Raw genomic sequence first — 18,669 nt, forward strand, 5'->3', positions numbered from 1 at the left:
AGATGAAACAGGTCACGTCTGTGCGTTCACAAAATGTGTGGGCGTGCGCCGCGTGCGTTCAGTGCTCGGGCCGCTTGCCCACCCCCGATGGCCAAAAGGGAAGAAACGGGGCAGACTGGCTGGTGATCAGTCACCATTTATTCCCATCTCCGTTTGTTCTGTTCTCCCCGCGCGTCTATCCCAACCTCACTGAGCACCCCCTTCCAGTCTCCCGCTGCCCCTCATTCTCGCCTCCTACTCCCCCCCCAGGCTAGTCTCCCCGCACCCAGCCTCACAGCCTCAGTCAAGGGCCCACCCTCCCAGCATGGGGGAGCAACTACGCCCAGGTCAGATAACACAACCAACATATAGAAAGTCCTTCCTTCGGGGGAAGCTCCTCTAAGACAAAGATCATATCCTGCTAGGACAGCCGCTCAGGGGCGGAATTTCTTCTAAGGGCGTATTTCTCCTTTCCTTAGTCCATAACCATTTAAACAATCATCGTAATTCTGCTTCTTAATAATGTTAGTCATTTTGTGGAGACACACTGTCACTGTCACTGTCATCCCGTTGCTCATCAATTTGTTCGAGCGGGCACCCGTAACATCTCTCATTGAGAGACATTGTTACTGTTTTTGGCATATCCAGTATGCACGGGTAGCTTGCCAGGCTCTGCCGCGCAGGCTCCATACTCTCGGTAGCTTGCCAGGCTCTCTGAGAGGGGCGGAGGAATCGAACACAGGTTGGCCGCGTGAAAGGCAAACGCCCAACCACTGGGGACACAATAGAGATGTATTAAACTTGTAGGATGGCTCTCCTGGGAGCATCTCACTATAGATCCCAAACTGCAGTACTTAGGCCTGATTAGTCCTTCCTAACCCTGGCAGGGTCCTTGTCCAGTTCCTTCTTTGGGGGTCATGACAGAGTTTGTCCACGACCATGCTCTTAACGTATAAGTTTTATGGTGCTTGGCTTGTCCTGTTTCGATGCCAGGGTAGCTTACAGCTTGCCCTGGGTCCATCCAGTCCCTTCCTCAGGACCCTATTTTTGGGGTGCTAGGAACTAAGGGCAACTGAGGCTTAAGTCAAATAAATATGGCAGAACACCCAGGAGTAAATATTATTTGGTGTCAATTAATTCCCAAGCTACGAAAGCGTAGCATTAACTGTCTTCCTGTGTCTATACAAAAAGGACATTGCTCTAAAGTAAATTATACAAAGGACATAAGGGAAAGAGAAAAGCAGTATTTCACTTACAAGGACAAAATCCAGAGTCCTTAGAAGGATCCGACCTTACAAGTCACGGGGTCTGAGTTGGGGGGTATAAGTGATTAGCAGACAGGGGAAGCAGAGCACAGAGCCGTTAAAGATAAACACAGAGGAATAGGAGTGCCTCGGGAGCACTGTGATGGGTGTAACCCAATAAATCTAAACTCCCTGCGGCAAGGGAGAAAGGACAAACTAATGTTATCCTACAATGTCGAACAACACTTCAGTACAAAGTCTTGGAAAGAAACTCAAGAGGCCTCTGTGTGAGCTGCTGACAGTGGACAGGGGGCTTCTGTGCTGAGGCCGGGGGTCTTCGAGCCATACAGTGGATGGACTCCTGAGTGGATCCAGGTCCCGAGCGATGGAAGAGGAGATGAAGACATGGATGTTTAAGCTCGTGCGCAGCCCGACTTGGAGTAGGCGCCCTGCACACACTTAGCATCATTTTGGGATTGAGAGACTTCATGTATCCAGGGACCCAGTCATGTGTACTGTAGCACTGTCATCCCATTGTTCATCGATTTGCTCGAGCGGGCACTAGTAACATCTCCATTGTGAGACTTGCTGTTACTGTTTTTGGCATATTGAATACGCCATAGGGAGCTTGCCAGGCTCTGGCCTGTGTATACTAGGCAAGAAAAAAATCATTTTTCCCCTTGTTCTGTTTTTAAGGTCAAGAAGTTGTTTTCAAGTGCCTTGGAGAAGGAATTCTTGAAAAAGCCTTTCAGGGGTATAACGCTTGTATTTTTGCATATGGCCAGACAGGTGAGTAGCTATTTTTGTTTAATGTCAATTATATTAATTATATATCAAATATATAGACATATTAAGTTATATTAAATATATAAACAAATATGAATATATATAGCTTTTTAAAAGATTTTGTGCCACACTCTGCAATGCTCAGGGATTACTCCTAGCTCTACACTCAGCAATTACTCCTGGGTGTGCACAGAGGAGCTTATGGGATGCCAAGGATTGAACCTGGGGTTTGCTGCATGCAACTACCCTACCGTACCTGTTGTATTATCTCTCCAGCCCCTATAGTGTGTGTGTATATATATATTTTTTTAATGTAAAGTTAAAAATAAAACAACATTCTGGAAAGCAACTGGAAAAATCTCCTAACCGAGAGTTACACTAAATTAGAGGTTCAAAAGTAACCCACTTTTTGAAAAGGGCTGAATAGCTTTGGTAATTGAGTAATTTCAGTGTTAATGAGCAAAGCTGGTTTCAAACTATTAAGCATCATTTTCCCAAATTGCAGTTTTAGCCTGTATTTGAACTATGAAAATAATTACCGGTTTCTCAGTATAAATGTGATCATAAAAACTGTATAAAAACTCTTGATATTAACCTAGGCAGAGGTTTTACTGGGAATCCAAAAAATGAGGATAGATCATTAAACCTAGGATCAGAAGACACACAAGGAGAGCGAAAACATACGAGTGGCCCAGCCTTTACTGCTCTGAGCCACATCTGTCAGCTATAAAGCGTGAACAAGCTAGTAAAAGAGAGCAGCGCTGCTGACCATTGCGTCACTGGGATGGCTAGGAGACGCCGCTGAGAGCGCACGCATGTCTCAAAGCACTTTCACAAATATAAAGAGTGGGGGCAGGGGGTGGGGGACACTTAGAGGTACTGTGGAGATGCTACCCGGCACCCTTTGAAGGAGGGTGCATTCTTTGTGGCTATATTTGCTGCGTCTGTGTGTCAGGAGAGTGTTCCCCAGTCTCTCTACGAGAGTCACACTGAAGGTCACGGGCGTAATGGGAAGGCCAGTCACACTGAAGGTCACGGGCATAATGGGAGGGCCAGTCATTGTGGTGTTCAGAGGTTTCATCTGGCGCCTGTCTGTGGTGTGGCCCTGGTTGATGACGGACGTCAGAAACTTCCCCCTGGCGGGCGCCCTGCAATGATCTTCCTCGTCGAGCTCACTCTCTGCTTTTTCTGTTCCAGGCTCAGGAAAATCCTTCTCCATGATGGGCAACGCCGAGCAGCTGGGCCTCATCCCGAGGCTGTGCTGTGCCCTGTTCCAGAGGATCTCCGTGGAGCAGAACGAGTCGCAGACCTTCAAAGTCGAAGTGTCCTACATGGAAATTTATAACGAGAAAGTGCGGGATCTCTTAGACCCCAAAGGGTAGGTGCACGGTTGAGCACCGTTGGGATAAGGCCAGTAATAGTTTTAGCTGGCCCTGAGTTGAGCTCTTGTGCTGTCCATGTGCTTTCCTTTGATTTGTTCATTGATTGACGGAGAAATCGTCGGCCTCTGAGCAGCCTGTTGCTATACACACATATGTATACATGTAGTTCCTGCCATATCTGCACATTCGGCTGCTCACTTGTGCGACTTAAAAAAGATGCTTTTATTATGGGCATTATTTTTCCTGCCAAGGTTTATTCATAAAAGTTAAGACTGACAGGGGCTGGAGCGATAGCACAGCGGGTAGGGTGTTTGCCTTGCACGCAGTCGACCCGGGTTTGATTCCCAGCATCCCATATGGTTCCCTGAGCACCGCCAGGAGTAACCCCTGTGCATCGCCAGGTGTGACCCAAAAAGCAAAAAAAAAAAAAGTTAAGACTGAGACCCTGGGGACCTAGAAATAGTACAACAGTTAGAGCACATGCTCTTGACCTGGGTTCAATTCCCAGCACCCCAAGGTCCCCTGAGCCTCCCAGGTGCCGCTCTGGAGGCCCCTAGCACTGCCAGCGTAGGCCGGGGGCCATTGTAGGGCTGGAGCAGTATCACATCCTCAAGCCGTTGCACAAATCACTGGTCCAGTTGACCAGGAATTACTGATGGGGCCCCCAGACCTCCGAAGCATATTTGGGAGCCCCCCTCGTTCCCCCAAAGAAGAATGATATGTTGGCCTTTCCACTTACCCCAGGAAGCACTGCCTCTAAATCGGAAGTAAAAGTGTTTCTTGTGTTTGCCTTGTATGCGGCCAACCCTAGTTTGATTCCCAGCAGGTTCTGTGCCTTACTTTCATTGTTAAGACTTTGGTACATTTTGATCCTGTGTTTCAGATTGTGTGTGCAGGGGTCGTCCTCTGAATATAATTCAGACAAGTGCTTGGATTATCTCTACAACACAACCTGTCCTGTCTCATGTCATTAAAAATAATTTTTACAAGTTTTCAGCAGCTGTGAATTAAATCACAGGTGAAAAAGAAACAAAGCAATGATAAGAAATGTCTGTTTACTTTTAAGTTATTTAATGCATCCAACAGAACATTTATACGATGTGTAAGGTATAAAGAAGTATAAAGTCAACAGCTGCCCTTCTCAGCATTTGGCTTAATATCATATTATCAATATTTTAATTTACTTTTTATTGGGAGGGGCAGGGATGGGCCAAACCCAGCAGGGCTCAGGGGTTATTCCTGACTCGGCTCAGAAGTGATTCCTGATGATGCTTGGAGAACCATGTGTGGTGCTAGGAATAAGACCAGGGCTGGCTGCAGGAAGTAAATGCCTAAAATTCTTATACTATCTCTCCAGCCCTCATCTGTATTTTTAAAGCTTACCCCTACACACACACACACACACACACACACACACACACACACACACACACACACACACTGGGTTCCCCTTTAAAAATTTTATGTCTTGTGGCCCGAGAGATAGTACAGTAGATAGGGCGTTTGCCTTGCACACGGCCAACCCAGATTCGATCCCCGGCATCCCGTAGAATCTCCCAAGCACTGCCAGGAGTAATTCCTGAGTGCAGAACCAGGAGTAACCCCTGTGCATCACTGGGTGTGACCCAAAAAGCGGAAAAAAAAAAAAGAATTTTGTGTCTTGCGCTTTAGAGTCTCCAGATTCCCTAGCGCACTCTCTAGCTTTGTGTGGGGAGCACCGTGTTCGTTGGTGATTTGCTGTTTTCCCTCAGTGACTCACTTGCTCTGCTAAATCAGTTAATAATGCATCAATAAACCTTTACTGCTCTTTATCGCTCCATTGGGTGATTATACCATCATTTGTTTATCCCACTTCATATCACACATTTTTCTTTCTTGCACTGGCCTCCTGATGTCCAAAGGCAAGGTTTTCTAGGGGGTACGTGAAATACTGATTCTCCAACTGTATTAGGAACTGCCAAACTGTTTTCCAGTGTGGTGGTACCATTTTCCTCTCCCACCAGGAGTGTGCAGGAATTCCCATGTTAGGGGCTGTAGAGATAGCTCAGTGGGCTGAGTGCATGCAGGAGATCCGGTCCCAACCCTGTACCACATACTACCATGTGCACTGAGCACCACTGGATGTGACCACCCCCGCCCCCAAATAAGTTACATACCATTAGAAGCAGCTGACTTTGTGCTTGAGTCATGTTTTTTGTGCATGAAAGAACAGAAGAATGGATAAAGAAACCATGCCACATCTACACAATAGAATACTACACAGATGTTAGGAAAAATGAAGTCATAAAATTTGTCTGTAAATGATGGGCATGGCGAGGATCATGCTGAGTGAAATGAGTCAGAAGGAGAGGGACAGACATAGAATGACTGCATTCATTTGTGGAATATAAAAAATTATATAGTAGAAGACTTCTGTCCAAGGCCAGGGAAAACAGGGGCTAGGAGGACTGGTCAGTGGTTGGAATCTGCTATGACAAGTGTATATGTGTGTGGGCAAGGGGGAGGTGGGGAGGGTGTGGTGGAGGGTAGGTAAGATAGAGAGGGGACCAGTAGGACGATAATAGTTGGAAATGATCATGCTGGACAAAAACTGAGTATTAAAAGTAAGTAAAGGGAGATGCACTATAACCTTTCAACTATATCCTTTCAGTATCTGTATTGCAAACCACAATGCCCAAAGGTGAGAGTAAGGGGAGGGGCAGAGAAAGAAGGAAGAGAAGTGCCTTGCCTAGAGGGAGTAGGAAGGGTGATGATGATGGGCAGGAAGCTGACACTGGTGCTGGGAAATGTACACGGGTGGAGGGACGGGTGTTGGAACACGGTGTGACTGAAACCCAATCATCAACAGATTTGTAGGGGTCTGTCTCACAGTGATTCAAAAAAAAGAAACTTTAAAAAATAATAAAATAAAACAAAACCCAAAAAAGATAAAGATGCTGGTTATAGAAGCTGATGAGCTGAGTCTATAGAAGGTGCATCATAGGCTGGAGCGATAGCACAGCGGGTAGGGTGTTTGCCTTGGACACGGCCAACCGGGGTTTGATTCCCAGCATCCCATATAGTCCCCTGAGCACCGCCAGGAGTAATTCCTGAGTTCATGAGCTAGGAGTAACCCCTGTGCCTTGCCGGGTGTGACCCAAAAAGAAAAAACAAAAAAGAAGAAGGTGCATCATGGTAGCTGTCTGAACGATGGGCGTGGTCTGTGCTCAGAAAAGACAGTTCAGCCACTCTCAAGTTCTTCATCCTTTATATGTAAAGTTAGGAGAACCTACCTTTGGGGCGCTTGTGACATTAAGCAAGATAAGGGTCGGCGGGAGAGCTCTAAGGGCAGAGCACGTGTTTTGCATGCAGGAGGCCCAGATTCCCTCCCCAATTCTAGATGGTCCTCAGCTACAGAATGGGGAGTAACCCCCAAACACCACAGGTTGTGACTCAAAAACCAAAAGCCGGGGCTGGAGCGATAGCACAGCGGGTAGGGCATTTGCCTTGCATGCAGCCAACCCGGGTTCTATTCCCAGCATCCCATATGGTCCCCTGAGCACCACCAGGAGTAATTCCTGAGTGCAGAGCCAGGAGTGACCCCTGTGCATGCCAGGTGTGACCCAAAAAGCCAAAAAAATAAAGACCAAAAGCCAAGACCGAAGAAACAGACAATGGGAGAACTCGAAATCGCTTAGGGAGCAATGCCAAGGCTTTGGGAATTGGTTAGTGAGAACAAGAATTTTTTTTTTATTTGACAGTGACTGGTATCTGATGCCATGAAAAAAGTGGTATATAAAATACATTGTCTGTAGCATCTATATATACATACATGCGTGCAGGCATGCAGAGCTTTGCTTTTCAACTCAATTATCTATTGATAAGCTTTTCAAATAGGTCCCCAGTCCAAGTTTGATATTTTGAATTTCCAAAGAGCTCTGACATCTGCACCAGCAGAGCCAGGTCTAAATATAGGATAAACAGCAGCAAGTATAAACAACTGCTCTACTGTAATGGCACATTCTGTATAAAATTGTCAGTGTCGAAACAGCAGTACTCAGTGCAGACTTGAAAAAGCAAATTAAAAGTGAAAAACTCTTGAAGCCTGTAGAGCTTAGCTCCGAGGCTGGAGCTGGCGCTCTGCGTGTGGGCGGCTTGGCCTCGTCCTGGCGCGAGATGGTACCCAGAGCATCACCTTGTGTCTCCCCACAAAAAGGGAAAAGCCAAACACTTTAGCATCATTCACCTCTTGGTCAAAACCATAAGACACTGTTGAGAATGCATCTCCTTGAAAAATAGCCTGAAGGTTCAGTTCAGCTTGGCCTTTTCTTTCTTCCCCTCCCATCCTGTGTGAAACTGAAGTTCAACCTGATAAAGCAAGTTCACCTGATCAGGTGCTTTGGGTGCAGACCAAAAGTTGGGGGCTACAGATAGAATTTTTTGAATAGGAAGTTACTTCGAATAGAAGTTAGGCTATAGGGACTGGAGCGATAGCACAGCGGGTAGGGCGTTTGCTTTGCACGAGGCTGACCCGGGTTCTATTCCCAGCATCCGATATGGTCCCCTGAGCACCGCCAGGGGTAATTCCTGAGTGCATGAGCCAGGAGTAACCCCTGTGCATCGCCGGGTGTGACCCAAAAAGAAAAAAAAAAAAAAAAAGAAGTTAGGCTATAAGAGATAGTCCTGCTGAGGACACTGTTACTAATCCAAATAAAGTAGCTTTTAGGATGTTTTTCTTTTCTGATCATTGAAAGGAATTCTTTTGAAGTTACCATCTTAGTTCCAAGGTATTTATAAAAGCTCCTAGATTTGGTCTAATTCATTCATTCCCTTCCTTTCCTCCTGAAGGAGCAGACAGTCTCTTAAAGTTCGAGAGCATAAAGTTTTGGGACCATATGTAGATGGTTTATCTCAACTGGCTGTCACTAGTTTTGAGGTAAGTGTTAATTTTCTTTTTAAATGTCATTTGAAAACTGTCAGTGGCAGTGTGAAAGAGATCTCGAACATATGGGTGCCTCATAGCCAGGGAGGCTGTTCACAGCCTCGAAACAGGGCAGCAACCGTCTCCCTGCCAATGGCGAGAATGAATTCTGGTCACCCTTCACCCTGCCACCTCAAAAAGATTTCAGAGTTGCAAAAAGGGTGCTTTGGAAGGTGCCGAGTTGAAACTGCACTCCCTGAAGAAGCCAGTAGTGTCCTGTGACCAGATCTGGTCTCACTGAAGCCATATTTGGCCATTCTCCAAGGGGCGACTCCCTCCAGTGTTATATGGGAGATGGGCCTAGTACTGATTCAACTGCAAAAGAACCAGAAACCTAAGGTTGGTGCAGTAGTACACTGGGTAGGGCATTTGTGTTGCATGCAGCAGACCTAGGTTCGATTCCCAGTATCCCCTATGGTTCCTTGAGCCCTGTAGTCTTGATCCCTGAGCACAGAGCAAGGAGTAAGGCCTGAGCACAACTGGGTGTGTGTCCCCCCAAGCACAAACAAACAGAAAAATAACCAGGGTGCTGATTTAGCTGAATGTCATGAGCGCCGTGTCCACCTCATCCATTCCCCTTCTTAGCCCGGGCCAAAGCGCTTGGGGTTCGAGCCCCTTCGCCTCTCTCCAGACAACCAGGAAGTTCTGTGACGACCATCAACTTTGGTGTTTTTGTGAGGAAAGTCAGGAAAGAGTTTCTTTTCTAGGGCCCGTTCCTCAAAGGTCGTAGGAGAAAGTTTTGGGGTGTTGTTGGGGTAGGTGCGTGAGACGAGTCGGGGAAACTCCCTGTCTTGGGAAACCCTGGTGGTGAGGACAGAGGTGGAAAAGCCAGCCATGGATGATTAGACGGTTGGCCTGCCCTTCAGAGCGGGACTCAAGTGAGGCGGCCACAGGATTGTTGACGGGGACCCGGAGAACTTCATCTTCACTCTTTTCTCCCCCCTCGAATATGGAGGCAGGAGATGATTAGGGGAGGGGGAGGAGAATGGGGGCGACCAGGCTTGATAGGGAGGGCGGGAGCGGGGGGAGGGTTGTCTGGAAAGTGGGTACCGGTGATGGAGGGACCCGAATTCACCCACACCTCTGCTTGCCGAACTACTTCCCGCGTGTGGGTGCTTTTGCTGACAGGGTTTTCCTCTCGCCTCGCCACTAGGACATCGAGTCTCTGATGTCGGAGGGAAATAAGTCTCGGACAGTGGCCGCCACCAACATGAACGAAGAAAGCAGCCGCTCCCACGCCGTGTTCAACATCGTCATCACTCAGACGCTGTATGACCTGCAGTCCGGGGTGAGCGCCGGGCCGGGCTGGGAAGGAACTCACGGTGTCTGGGGGGGGGGCCGCACAGCGGGGTGAGGGGGGCTACACGTTTCACGTGGTAAGTGCCTGGCTGATGTTATTTCATTTTCAGGACTTCCTTTATGCAGAGCTTTTTATTTTCATAAAGGGATTTCCGGGTTAAGCCACTACTGGGACATTATGACGTCACCATGTGATCTTAAGAAGTGCCCTGTCAGGCTGGAGAGATCGTACAGGGGCTATTGCCTCACAGGTGCCTTAGCTCAGTCCCTGTCACTGCCCGTGGTCCCCTGAGCACAGCCAGCGGTGGCCCCAAAACAAAACAAAAGGGGAAAATGCATGGGTGTGCTCCCTTTTGTATTGAAATTGCCCTGAAAGCAGCTAAGTATGCCTCATAATTGTTCAGCGATATTAGAGAGCAAATCATAACTTGCTGCCTCAAGAACACTCAAAGAGAAATTTGACTCAAGGGTCCAGAAACCATCTTGCCCCAGTATTTCCTCAGAGGCAGATAAGATCTTGAGCCTTCTGGCTCTGTTGGGAGATGCCAGTGGTGCCTGCTCCCCAGCTGCGATGCAGGAATGCTCCATCAGTTTACACTTTCATTCCGAGGGTGGAGGAGTTGGCCCCTGATCTCGAGGGCAAGCCCCGAACACAGGAGATCCATCCTTACCGGCTAGTCGAGAGGCAGTGCCAGGGTGCCCCCCAACCCCACCCCCGACGACGATGGAAAGAGAGCCCCCCCAAGTCTGCTGTGTCGAGGCTGCGGGCCTGCTGGAGTGGGTGGCGAGACCTCTGAGGCGTTTGTACTCACGCCTGCGTCTCTCTCGCTTCCTCCGTCTAGAACTCGGGAGAGAAGGTCAGTAAGGTCAGCCTGGTAGACCTGGCGGGGAGCGAACGAGTGTCTAAAACGGGAGCCGCGGGCGAGCGACTGAAAGAAGGAAGCAACATCAACAAGTAAGATGGGCGGCTCGGTGGAGCATCGTGTGTGTGTGTGTGTCTGTGTCTGTGTGTGTGTGTCTGTGTCTGTGTCTGTGTCTGTGTGTGTGTGTCTGTGTCTATGTCTGTGTGTGTGTGTGTGTGTGTGTGTGTCTGTGTGTCTGTGTGTGTCTGTGTGGCTTAGTAACCAGGGTCGCAGAGAAATAACAGCCTGCCTCGAACAAGAGGCATGAGGCTTCCTGAAGTTCAGCACCCACTGTGGCCCCCTCACACATTGTCCCTGCACTTCGGGTATCACTTCATCTAGTGAAGTCTTAGGTCAGTGCAAATCAGAGGCTTTGTAAGTCGTGTTTTATCCTAAGAAGCTCAGTCTGGAGCTGGAAACATAGCACCAGGGTTAAGGCCTTGCATGTGGCCCGTCCCTGACTATGCTTGGAGTCGCCCTAACATCCCCAGGTACGCCCCAGCCAACCCTCTTCCAAATAATATCAGTATCTCAATTAAGTGTCAGTTATTGAATGAGCGTTGTGCTGAAATCTCGCCCAGTGGTACAACTAAGGCTTAGAGAGAGCAGAGTGGGCAGGAGGTGGAGGGGCTGTTCAGGAAGGTGAAAGGCAGCCTGGCCTGCCAAGGGGAGGGCCGAGCAAAGCCCAGACAGATGAGGGCTCATTCTTCCGGCCAAGTTGGAGGAACCCTCTTTGCTTCCAGCACAGCGGGAGCCGGGTTGGTCCCGGCCTGCTGAGGCTTTATCCTCCCTCCACCCCTGCTGGGTCTCGAGGCCTCGTCAGCGGGAGATTCCAGCGCTCCAAACCTGGGCCTATAATAACCGAACCTACTTCTGAGAATAGTTAAGGACTAAAGGCCCGTGGTTAGTGGAAACTCGTGCCGGGACCCTCAAGTGCACTGAATAAGTATTACTGCTTGTCATCACCGTGTCTAACTCAGACTGGTGTGAACTGCATGATCATCCTCATTTCAGCAGACGACAGAGACGCAGTGACAGTCTTTTCCCCAGTGAGAACACAGTCACTCCGAGTCTGGTTTAGGACAGAGGGTGACAAGGAGCAATGGCATCAAGAACAGGTTGGCGCTGTTTGTACTTAAAAATACTGCGTGCGCCTTAGGATTTCAGGGGGCCGCGGTTTAAAATTAGAAGGGAAATGCCACCCCCTCGATCAGCCGGGGCGCAGCTGCATGCACCCTGAGAAAACTCCCTCACCTCGCCGGGGAGTTAATCTCCCAGCCCTGCTGTCTCTCGCTCTAACAACAAAGGGTTTTTGCTCCGTTCCCTGACAAAGCACTTTGGAGCCCCGCAGGCCCTGCGACTCCGCATTCCAGACGGAGTTCCTGCAGCCGAGGGTGTGTGGTGGGGGGCGGGGGCGGGAGTGGGCCAGGAGACGGTCATCTGTCCTGGACACTGGGGGACGGATGCTCAGCCTGGCCCTTCCCTGCCTGCCGCCAGGGCTGCTGAGCAAAATCGGAAAGTCGGCGCCGTGAACTTGTGGGGGATTAGGGGCAGGGCTGCCTTGGGTGTGTGGTGCTCACCCACGCTTGTGGGGTGGGGGGCCCCTCAGCTGTGCTCAGAGGGCCCTGGGCTGCCTTCCTGTGGTACTTAGCCCACACGGGGAGGGGAGTACCTCGGCCTGGCCGTGTGCGGCTGCTGACCTCCACCGTCTCAGCAAGGCCTGGGGCTGGGGGGCCACCAGGACCACCCTGCTAGGAACAGCAGGCAGGGGCTGGAGCGATAGTACAGCCAGGAGGGCATTGCCGACCCGGGTTCAATCTCCAGCATCTCATATGGTCCCCCGAGCACCACCAGGAGTGATTCCTGAGTGCAGAGCCAGGAGTAACCCCTGAGCATCACTGAGTGTGACTCACAAAAAAAAAAAAAAAAAAAAACCAAGAACAGCAGGCAGCCCCAGCTCCTTTTCTTGCCCTCCGACTGTGTATCGGGTGCTACTCGCAGCTTACCTGAGAGCCCCCACCCTCTCTGGCTTTTTTGCGGTGGGTCTGGGGTCCCTATTTCATAGACCGGGAGATGGAGGCAGCAAGCAGTGAGGTGAGACAATTGGGAGCCCCGTCACCCAAGCCGTCAGCGTGGAGCCTGGCTGGGGACTCAGGCTGGCCCCCCTGTGCTGTCCCGCGGGGAGCGACCGTGCCTTCCGCCGGCCTGCAGAGTCCTGGAGTGCCCAAGTCGACATTTATGTATTTATAGCACCTCCCGACACTGGAGGCCGGAAGGGGCAACGGCCCTCACGGCCGCGCGATAACACGCAGCAGCTGGCTCTTGTCCAGAAGGGCTTGCTGGCCCGCTTGGATTTCTCTCTCCTCTCTACCCCAGTGCTTTTGCAGCCAGTCACCAAGGCTGTTCCCCGCCCCCACCTCTGGGGTCGCACCATTGCTCGGGGTCTCCCTCCATCCCCTCCTCACAGCACCATTACCCTCGAAGCTCGTTAGATGTGTTTTGGGGTTTTTGTTCTGTTTCGTTTTTCAATTTCTCTTCAATGAGGAAACCGAGTGCTGATGGCACTGGAGGAGGGAAGGAAGAATGAAAGGCAGACGGACAGACACGTGCCGGGACTCTGCGCTCAGCCCGGCAGGGCCTTCTGTGCTGAGGGGATGCAAAAGGAATTGATTTTTGAGAAGGGAGGTGATTCACATCAGCTCGGGGTCGTGAGGGGCATCTCTGGAGTGGGGGAGCAAGGTGGAGGGGCCGGAGCCATAGCACAGCGGGTAGGGCATTTGCCGTGCACACGGCTGACCCAAGTTCAATCCCCAGCATCCCATATGGACCCCCCGAGCACCACCAGGTGTCATTCCTGAGTGCAGAGACAGGAGTATCCCCTGAGCATTGCCAAGTGTGACTCAAAAGGCGAAAAAAGAGAGAGAACGAGATGTGCCAGAGCAGGGCAGGCTGAGAGTCTGAACCGGCCGTTGCTTGCTTTGAGATGGGTGGGATGCGGGGGTCACACGCCAAGGATACGGGCAGCTGGACGAGGAGCTGGAAGAGGAGGGATGCATCCTCAAGAAGGCCTCCCTGCTGACACCTTTAACGTAGCCGTGAGGAGGGTTCCGGGCTTCCACTCACTGCTTGCCCCACCCAGACTAGGAGCTAATAACTCGGTGGTGTTCTGAGCCATGAAACCGCACAGTGGAGGGCGTTCTCACCAGGCACTGGAGATAAGTGTCGCACAGCCCAGCACCTGTGGTTTGGACGCCGCTACTACCAGCCTGTGGATTTTGCCAAGCGGGACTCAGGCTTTTCCCTCTGTGACTGACAGAAGGGACGGGAGCTTCTCCGCAGTCTCTCTCCTGAGCCTTCATCCAAGTAGTCTCCTCTCAACATCTGCCGTCCCCCGGAGTTGGGGCATGTGCCTCCGCAGTCAACTGTGGGTCCGGGTGTCCCCCCAACCCCATGTTCTCACTTGCGACAGTGAGCCTGTCGCAAGATCGCTGAGTGAATGTGCTTGTCTTAGTAAGATCCGGTCTGAGAGACCTTTGTTTTTGCTTTTGTTTTGTTTTGTTTTGGGGGGTCACGCTCGGCCATGCACAGGGGTTACTCCTGGCTCTGCACTCAGGAATTACCCCTGGCGGTGCTCAGGGGACCCTATGGGATGCTGGGAATCGAACTTGGGTCAGCTGTGTGCAAGGCAAACGCCCTGCCCGCTGTGCTGTCACTCAGTGCAGTGGGAAGCACGCAATCACGGGGGCCTTCTCTGTTGCTGTCACAGGACGCAGAATCTGCCGATGTCTCCCCCTCACTGCCTCCCATTTTTCAGTTGTAAAAGGCAGATGAGGGAACAACCTGATGAGAAAGGCTGCCGTGCGGATAAAATTAGCTGCTATTTTTTAACTGCTAATAGTGGTGCCTAGGAAGCTTCGTGTAAGTGTAGACTAGTGAAGCAAAAAAAAAAGAAGAAGAAGAAGAAGATAGTAATAATGGGACTGGAGCAATAGCACAGCAGCTAGTGCATTTGCCTTGCATGTAGCCGACCTGGGTTTGATTCCTTCGTCCCTCTCTGAGAGCCCGGCAAGCTACCGAGAGTATCCCGCCCGCACGGCAGAGTCTGGCAAGCTACCGTGGCGTATTGGATATGCCAAAAACAGTAACAACAAGTCTCACTGTGGAGACATTACTGGTGCCCGCTCAAGCAAATTGCTGAACAATGTGATGACAGTGCGACAGTGTGACAGTGCTACAGTAATAATGACTCGAAGCTACTACCTGGCAGTCCCACAAATGGCTTTTGAAGCCTAAACCCCATCGTGCCCAGTTAAGTGCTAAAGCTAACGAAATCGCTGACCTGTCTCCTAAGCGATCTCTCGCCGAGAGAGGGGCTGCCTCGGATGGGGCATCGATAATCCTCTTAAGCAGCTACGTCAGGGTCTCGCACAGACATTAGTGTCTGCTTAATGGCTGTGGATTTAGGAGCTTCATCTCTCCGTAAGCTCTTAAGAGCTCTCAAGCACACATTATTCCTTCCTTTGGAAAGACAAGCGCCGTGGTGCAGCCTCACCCCGGCCTGGCCGGGCCGGAGAGCTTGGCGGCCCACAGACCGTCTCCTCCGGAGCATTCACCAGAAAGATGGGTCTGCTGCTCGCCCTGCCTGTGGGGGGTCGGCGGGTGGGAGCAGGGAACCTTACCAAGCCTCTGCCAGTCGCTTGGCTCCTGAAGGCTGCGTCTCTGGTCCTCCTGAGGGTGCCCTGCAAGCATCTCTGCCTTCACCTGAGCAGCAAACGGGCGTTCAGTGATGATGCCCCGAGTCGCCAGCCCTGTCTGTGCCATTTCAGTTATGTGGGCTGCAGTATCGGGGACCCCAATGCTTCTAGCGATACTTGTGAAGGTCACTCCCAGAATTCTGTCAGAGCCTGTCAAACTACCGAGAATATCCCGCCCGCATGGCAGAGCCTGGCAAGCTCCCCGTGGCGTATCCGATATGCCAAAAACAGTAACAACAAGTCTCACAATGGAGATGTTACTGGTGCCCACTCAAGCAAATTGATGAACAACAGGACAACAGTGATACAATGATAGTAGCCCCTGGCATGATGTTTTTTGTGGGATGCAAGCTGCTTTTCATTTTTTTAAAAATTTTTTTTGGGTCACACCCAGTGATGCTCAGGGGTTTCTCCTGGCTCTGCACCCAGGAATCACTCCTGGCAGTGCTCGGGGACCATATGGGATGCTGGAGATTGAACCCTGGTTGGACGCATGCAGGGCAAATGCCCTACTCACCGTCCTATTGTTGTGGCCCCTCTTTTCAATTTTTTTTATAGGTATCTTCAGTGTTTTCTATGACTCTGGTTTATTTTGTCTTGAAAACTTCACTTAATTGGATATTTCCTGGGGGCTGGAGCGATAGCACAGCAGGGAGGGCGTTTGCCTTGCATGCTGCTGACCCGGGTTTGATTCCCAGCATCCCATATGGTCCCCTCAGCACCGCCAGGGGTAATTCCTGAGTGCAGAGCCAGGAGTGACCCCTGTGCATCTCCAGGTGTGACCCAAAAAGCAAAAAAAAAAAAAAAAAGCCCCAAATGATATAAAAAAAAAATTAAAGACTTTGAGTAATGGATCCTTGATAGCCAACTGAATAATCAGTTCGATCATTCCTAGTAGGCTTCCCTGATGATGTGATGTGAACTTAGAGGCTGAAAAAGCCATCAACAGTCTTTTGTCATTTTCCTGAAGCTCTGCTCTTCCCTTCCGCCCGCTGGAGGCCGTGGGAGGCATCAGCTCATTCAAGCTCCTGCTCTTGAAACCTGGTTCTGGAGCTGCGGGGGGCGCTGTGCCCCTCGAGCCAGCTCTCGGGGATGCCCAGGCTGGCCTCTGCCTCGGGAGGCCCTGCTGGTGTCCTGCGTCCCTCTCTGGGGAGGTGTGCTTGCAGCCTGAGGTGACTAAGACAGACCGTGTCAGGCGGGGCGGGCTTGTGCTCTGCCCGTGTTTTCTGAGAAACAGAGTCAAGGCCACAGTCATCTGAAGAATCACGTCACACTGGGAGGAAAGGAAAATTCTCCCCTGTGATCTGCTGGAAGTACACTTCCGGTTTCTGACGTATACTTCCAGTTTCTGACGTATACTTCCGGTTTCTGACGTATACTTCCGGTTTCTGACGTGTGTATTTCACACATCCTCTCAGTGAACCAGATAGCTTCTTGGGGGATTCGACATTCTTTGTTTGTTTGTGTTTGTTTGTTTGTTTGTTTTTTGATCAATGAATGGAGCTGATCTCTGTTTTTCTTTTCCTCAGCTTCTGAGCAAATTAGTTGTAGTCTTGGCCTGTCAACTCTAGGGCATTCCGGTCCTACATAGCTGGCAGGTATGACCTAGAAGGTCATTTTTATTTCTCTCTTGGCAGGTCCCTCACAACCCTGGGTTTGGTTATCTCATCACTGGCCGACCAGGCAGCTGGGAAGGGTAAAAACAAATTTGTGCCTTATCGAGACTCGGTCCTCACGTGGCTCCTGAAGGTAACGTGTTGTTCCAGAATTCTCTTCCAACTGCCGGTTGGCTTTTCTTCTTCAGAGCTGACAGTGAAAGGCTCGGGCCCAGCTAACCGAGTATAAAACCAACCCCTAACAGTCCTGTGATTGTCCCCCTGTCATCAGAGCCGGCTTCTGGCTTCAGTCACCTCTCAGCCCATCCTAATGCGGTTCTCCCGGCAGCACTGGCGTCCTCTTGTCCTCACCGTGCAAACTTCGTGCCTCACAGGCCCCATCCCCCCACCTTCCTCACAGAGAGGAATGTCCTGCGCGGGTGCCGCTGCGGGCTTCTCTGCTTTGTGTGGGCACCGAGGGCCCTCGTGGGCTCAGGCGCCCTTTGGGATCCCTTCCAGGACAATCTGGGGGGCAACAGCCAGACCTCCATGATCGCCACCATCAGCCCCGCCGCGGACAACTACGAAGAGACCCTCTCCACCCTACGCTACGCGGACCGAGCCAAGAGGATCGTCAACCACGCCGTGGTCAACGAGGACCCCAACGCCAAAGTCATCCGGGAGCTGCGGGAGGAGGTGGAGAAGCTGAGGGAGCAGCTGTCGCAGGCAGAGGTAGGCCGGCCCGGGGCCCCTTGGCCGCCGGCTTCCCCGGCTTGGGCCATCAGGGGCCATCACGGTGGGGCCACACAGGGGCCGGCAGCCACGGGGCTCACTCTGTGTGGGGCGTCAGGAAGCCACCGCGTGTCACACGCAGACCGGGAAGCAGGAGGACAGCTCAGAGACTGGCTGCTGCTGCGTCATTACAGAGGAGTCCCAGGGGACCTGGCGGGAGGCTTTGATTGGGGTGGCAGCAGGATGTGGGGTTCTGTACCACACCCCACTGATACTCAACAGCTTTACCTGACTCCGTGCTCAGGGTTTATTCCTCAGGGTGCTTGGAGGGCTATGTGTCATCAGGGGAATCAAACTAGAGTCGGCTGCGGGCAAGGCAGATGTCTTTGATTGATTGATTGATTGATTGATTGATTGATTTTTAATGTAGGAGTACTGCTGTTTATTCAGCCATTGACTAAGCTGATTGAATTGGGCATGAACTCCACATTACTCTTTTAAAAATTTTTTTAAGTTGAATATCAGCGAGCCAGACCATTACGAAGATATTAATAACTGGGTTTCAGTCATAGAATGATCCAGCACCCATCCCCCATTAGTGTACATTTCCCACCACCAATGTCCCCTGTTTTCTCACCACTGTCCCCCACCACCCACACCCACACTCCCAGCCTCTCCCCCATGGGAGGCACTTTCCTTCTTGCTCTCCTTCTTCTTTTCCTTTGTGCATTATGGTTTGCAACACAGGTGCTAAGAGGTCATGATGTTTGTTCAGGGCATTCGGTATTCTTATTGGGATGGTAAGGCTGGAGTAGCTTTTTAATTGGGTGTCAGCTTTGGGGTGTGTGTGGATGTGACTGCCGAGGCTTCCGGAAGTACAGGGAGGTGGGGGGCGGTTGCCCATCCCGACCCCGAGAAAGCCTGGAGATTTCAGGCACAAAAGCCACGTATCCAAATTTTCAGCAGATTATCTCGGTGAGGTCCACCTTGAGATGGTGGAGCCAGGCCAGGGGCTTGGTGGTGATTTTGGATTGTG

The 18,669-nt window shown here is 50.9% G+C and overlaps 1 protein-coding gene across 1 annotated transcript in view; it reads left to right on the top strand.

Annotated features, from left to right (window-relative positions):
* Positions 1–1,608: 1,608 nt before the first annotated feature.
* Positions 1,609–18,669, top strand: part of KIF13A (kinesin family member 13A) — a 77,185-nt gene continuing 60,124 nt past the window's right edge. The window contains exons 1-8 of the mRNA XM_055124321.1: positions 1,609–1,663; positions 1,920–2,012; positions 3,207–3,387; positions 8,219–8,306; positions 9,505–9,639; positions 10,493–10,605; positions 16,944–17,055; positions 17,421–17,633. Coding sequence (XP_054980296.1) covers positions 1,609–1,663; positions 1,920–2,012; positions 3,207–3,387; positions 8,219–8,306; positions 9,505–9,639; positions 10,493–10,605; positions 16,944–17,055; positions 17,421–17,633 — 990 coding nt within the window. The remainder of the gene's footprint in view (positions 1,664–1,919; positions 2,013–3,206; positions 3,388–8,218; positions 8,307–9,504; positions 9,640–10,492; positions 10,606–16,943; positions 17,056–17,420; positions 17,634–18,669) is intronic.

The sequence above is a fragment of the Sorex araneus genome, chromosome 2, assembly GCF_027595985.1.
Source record: "Sorex araneus isolate mSorAra2 chromosome 2, mSorAra2.pri, whole genome shotgun sequence".
Taxonomy (NCBI): Eukaryota; Metazoa; Chordata; class Mammalia; order Eulipotyphla; family Soricidae; genus Sorex; species Sorex araneus.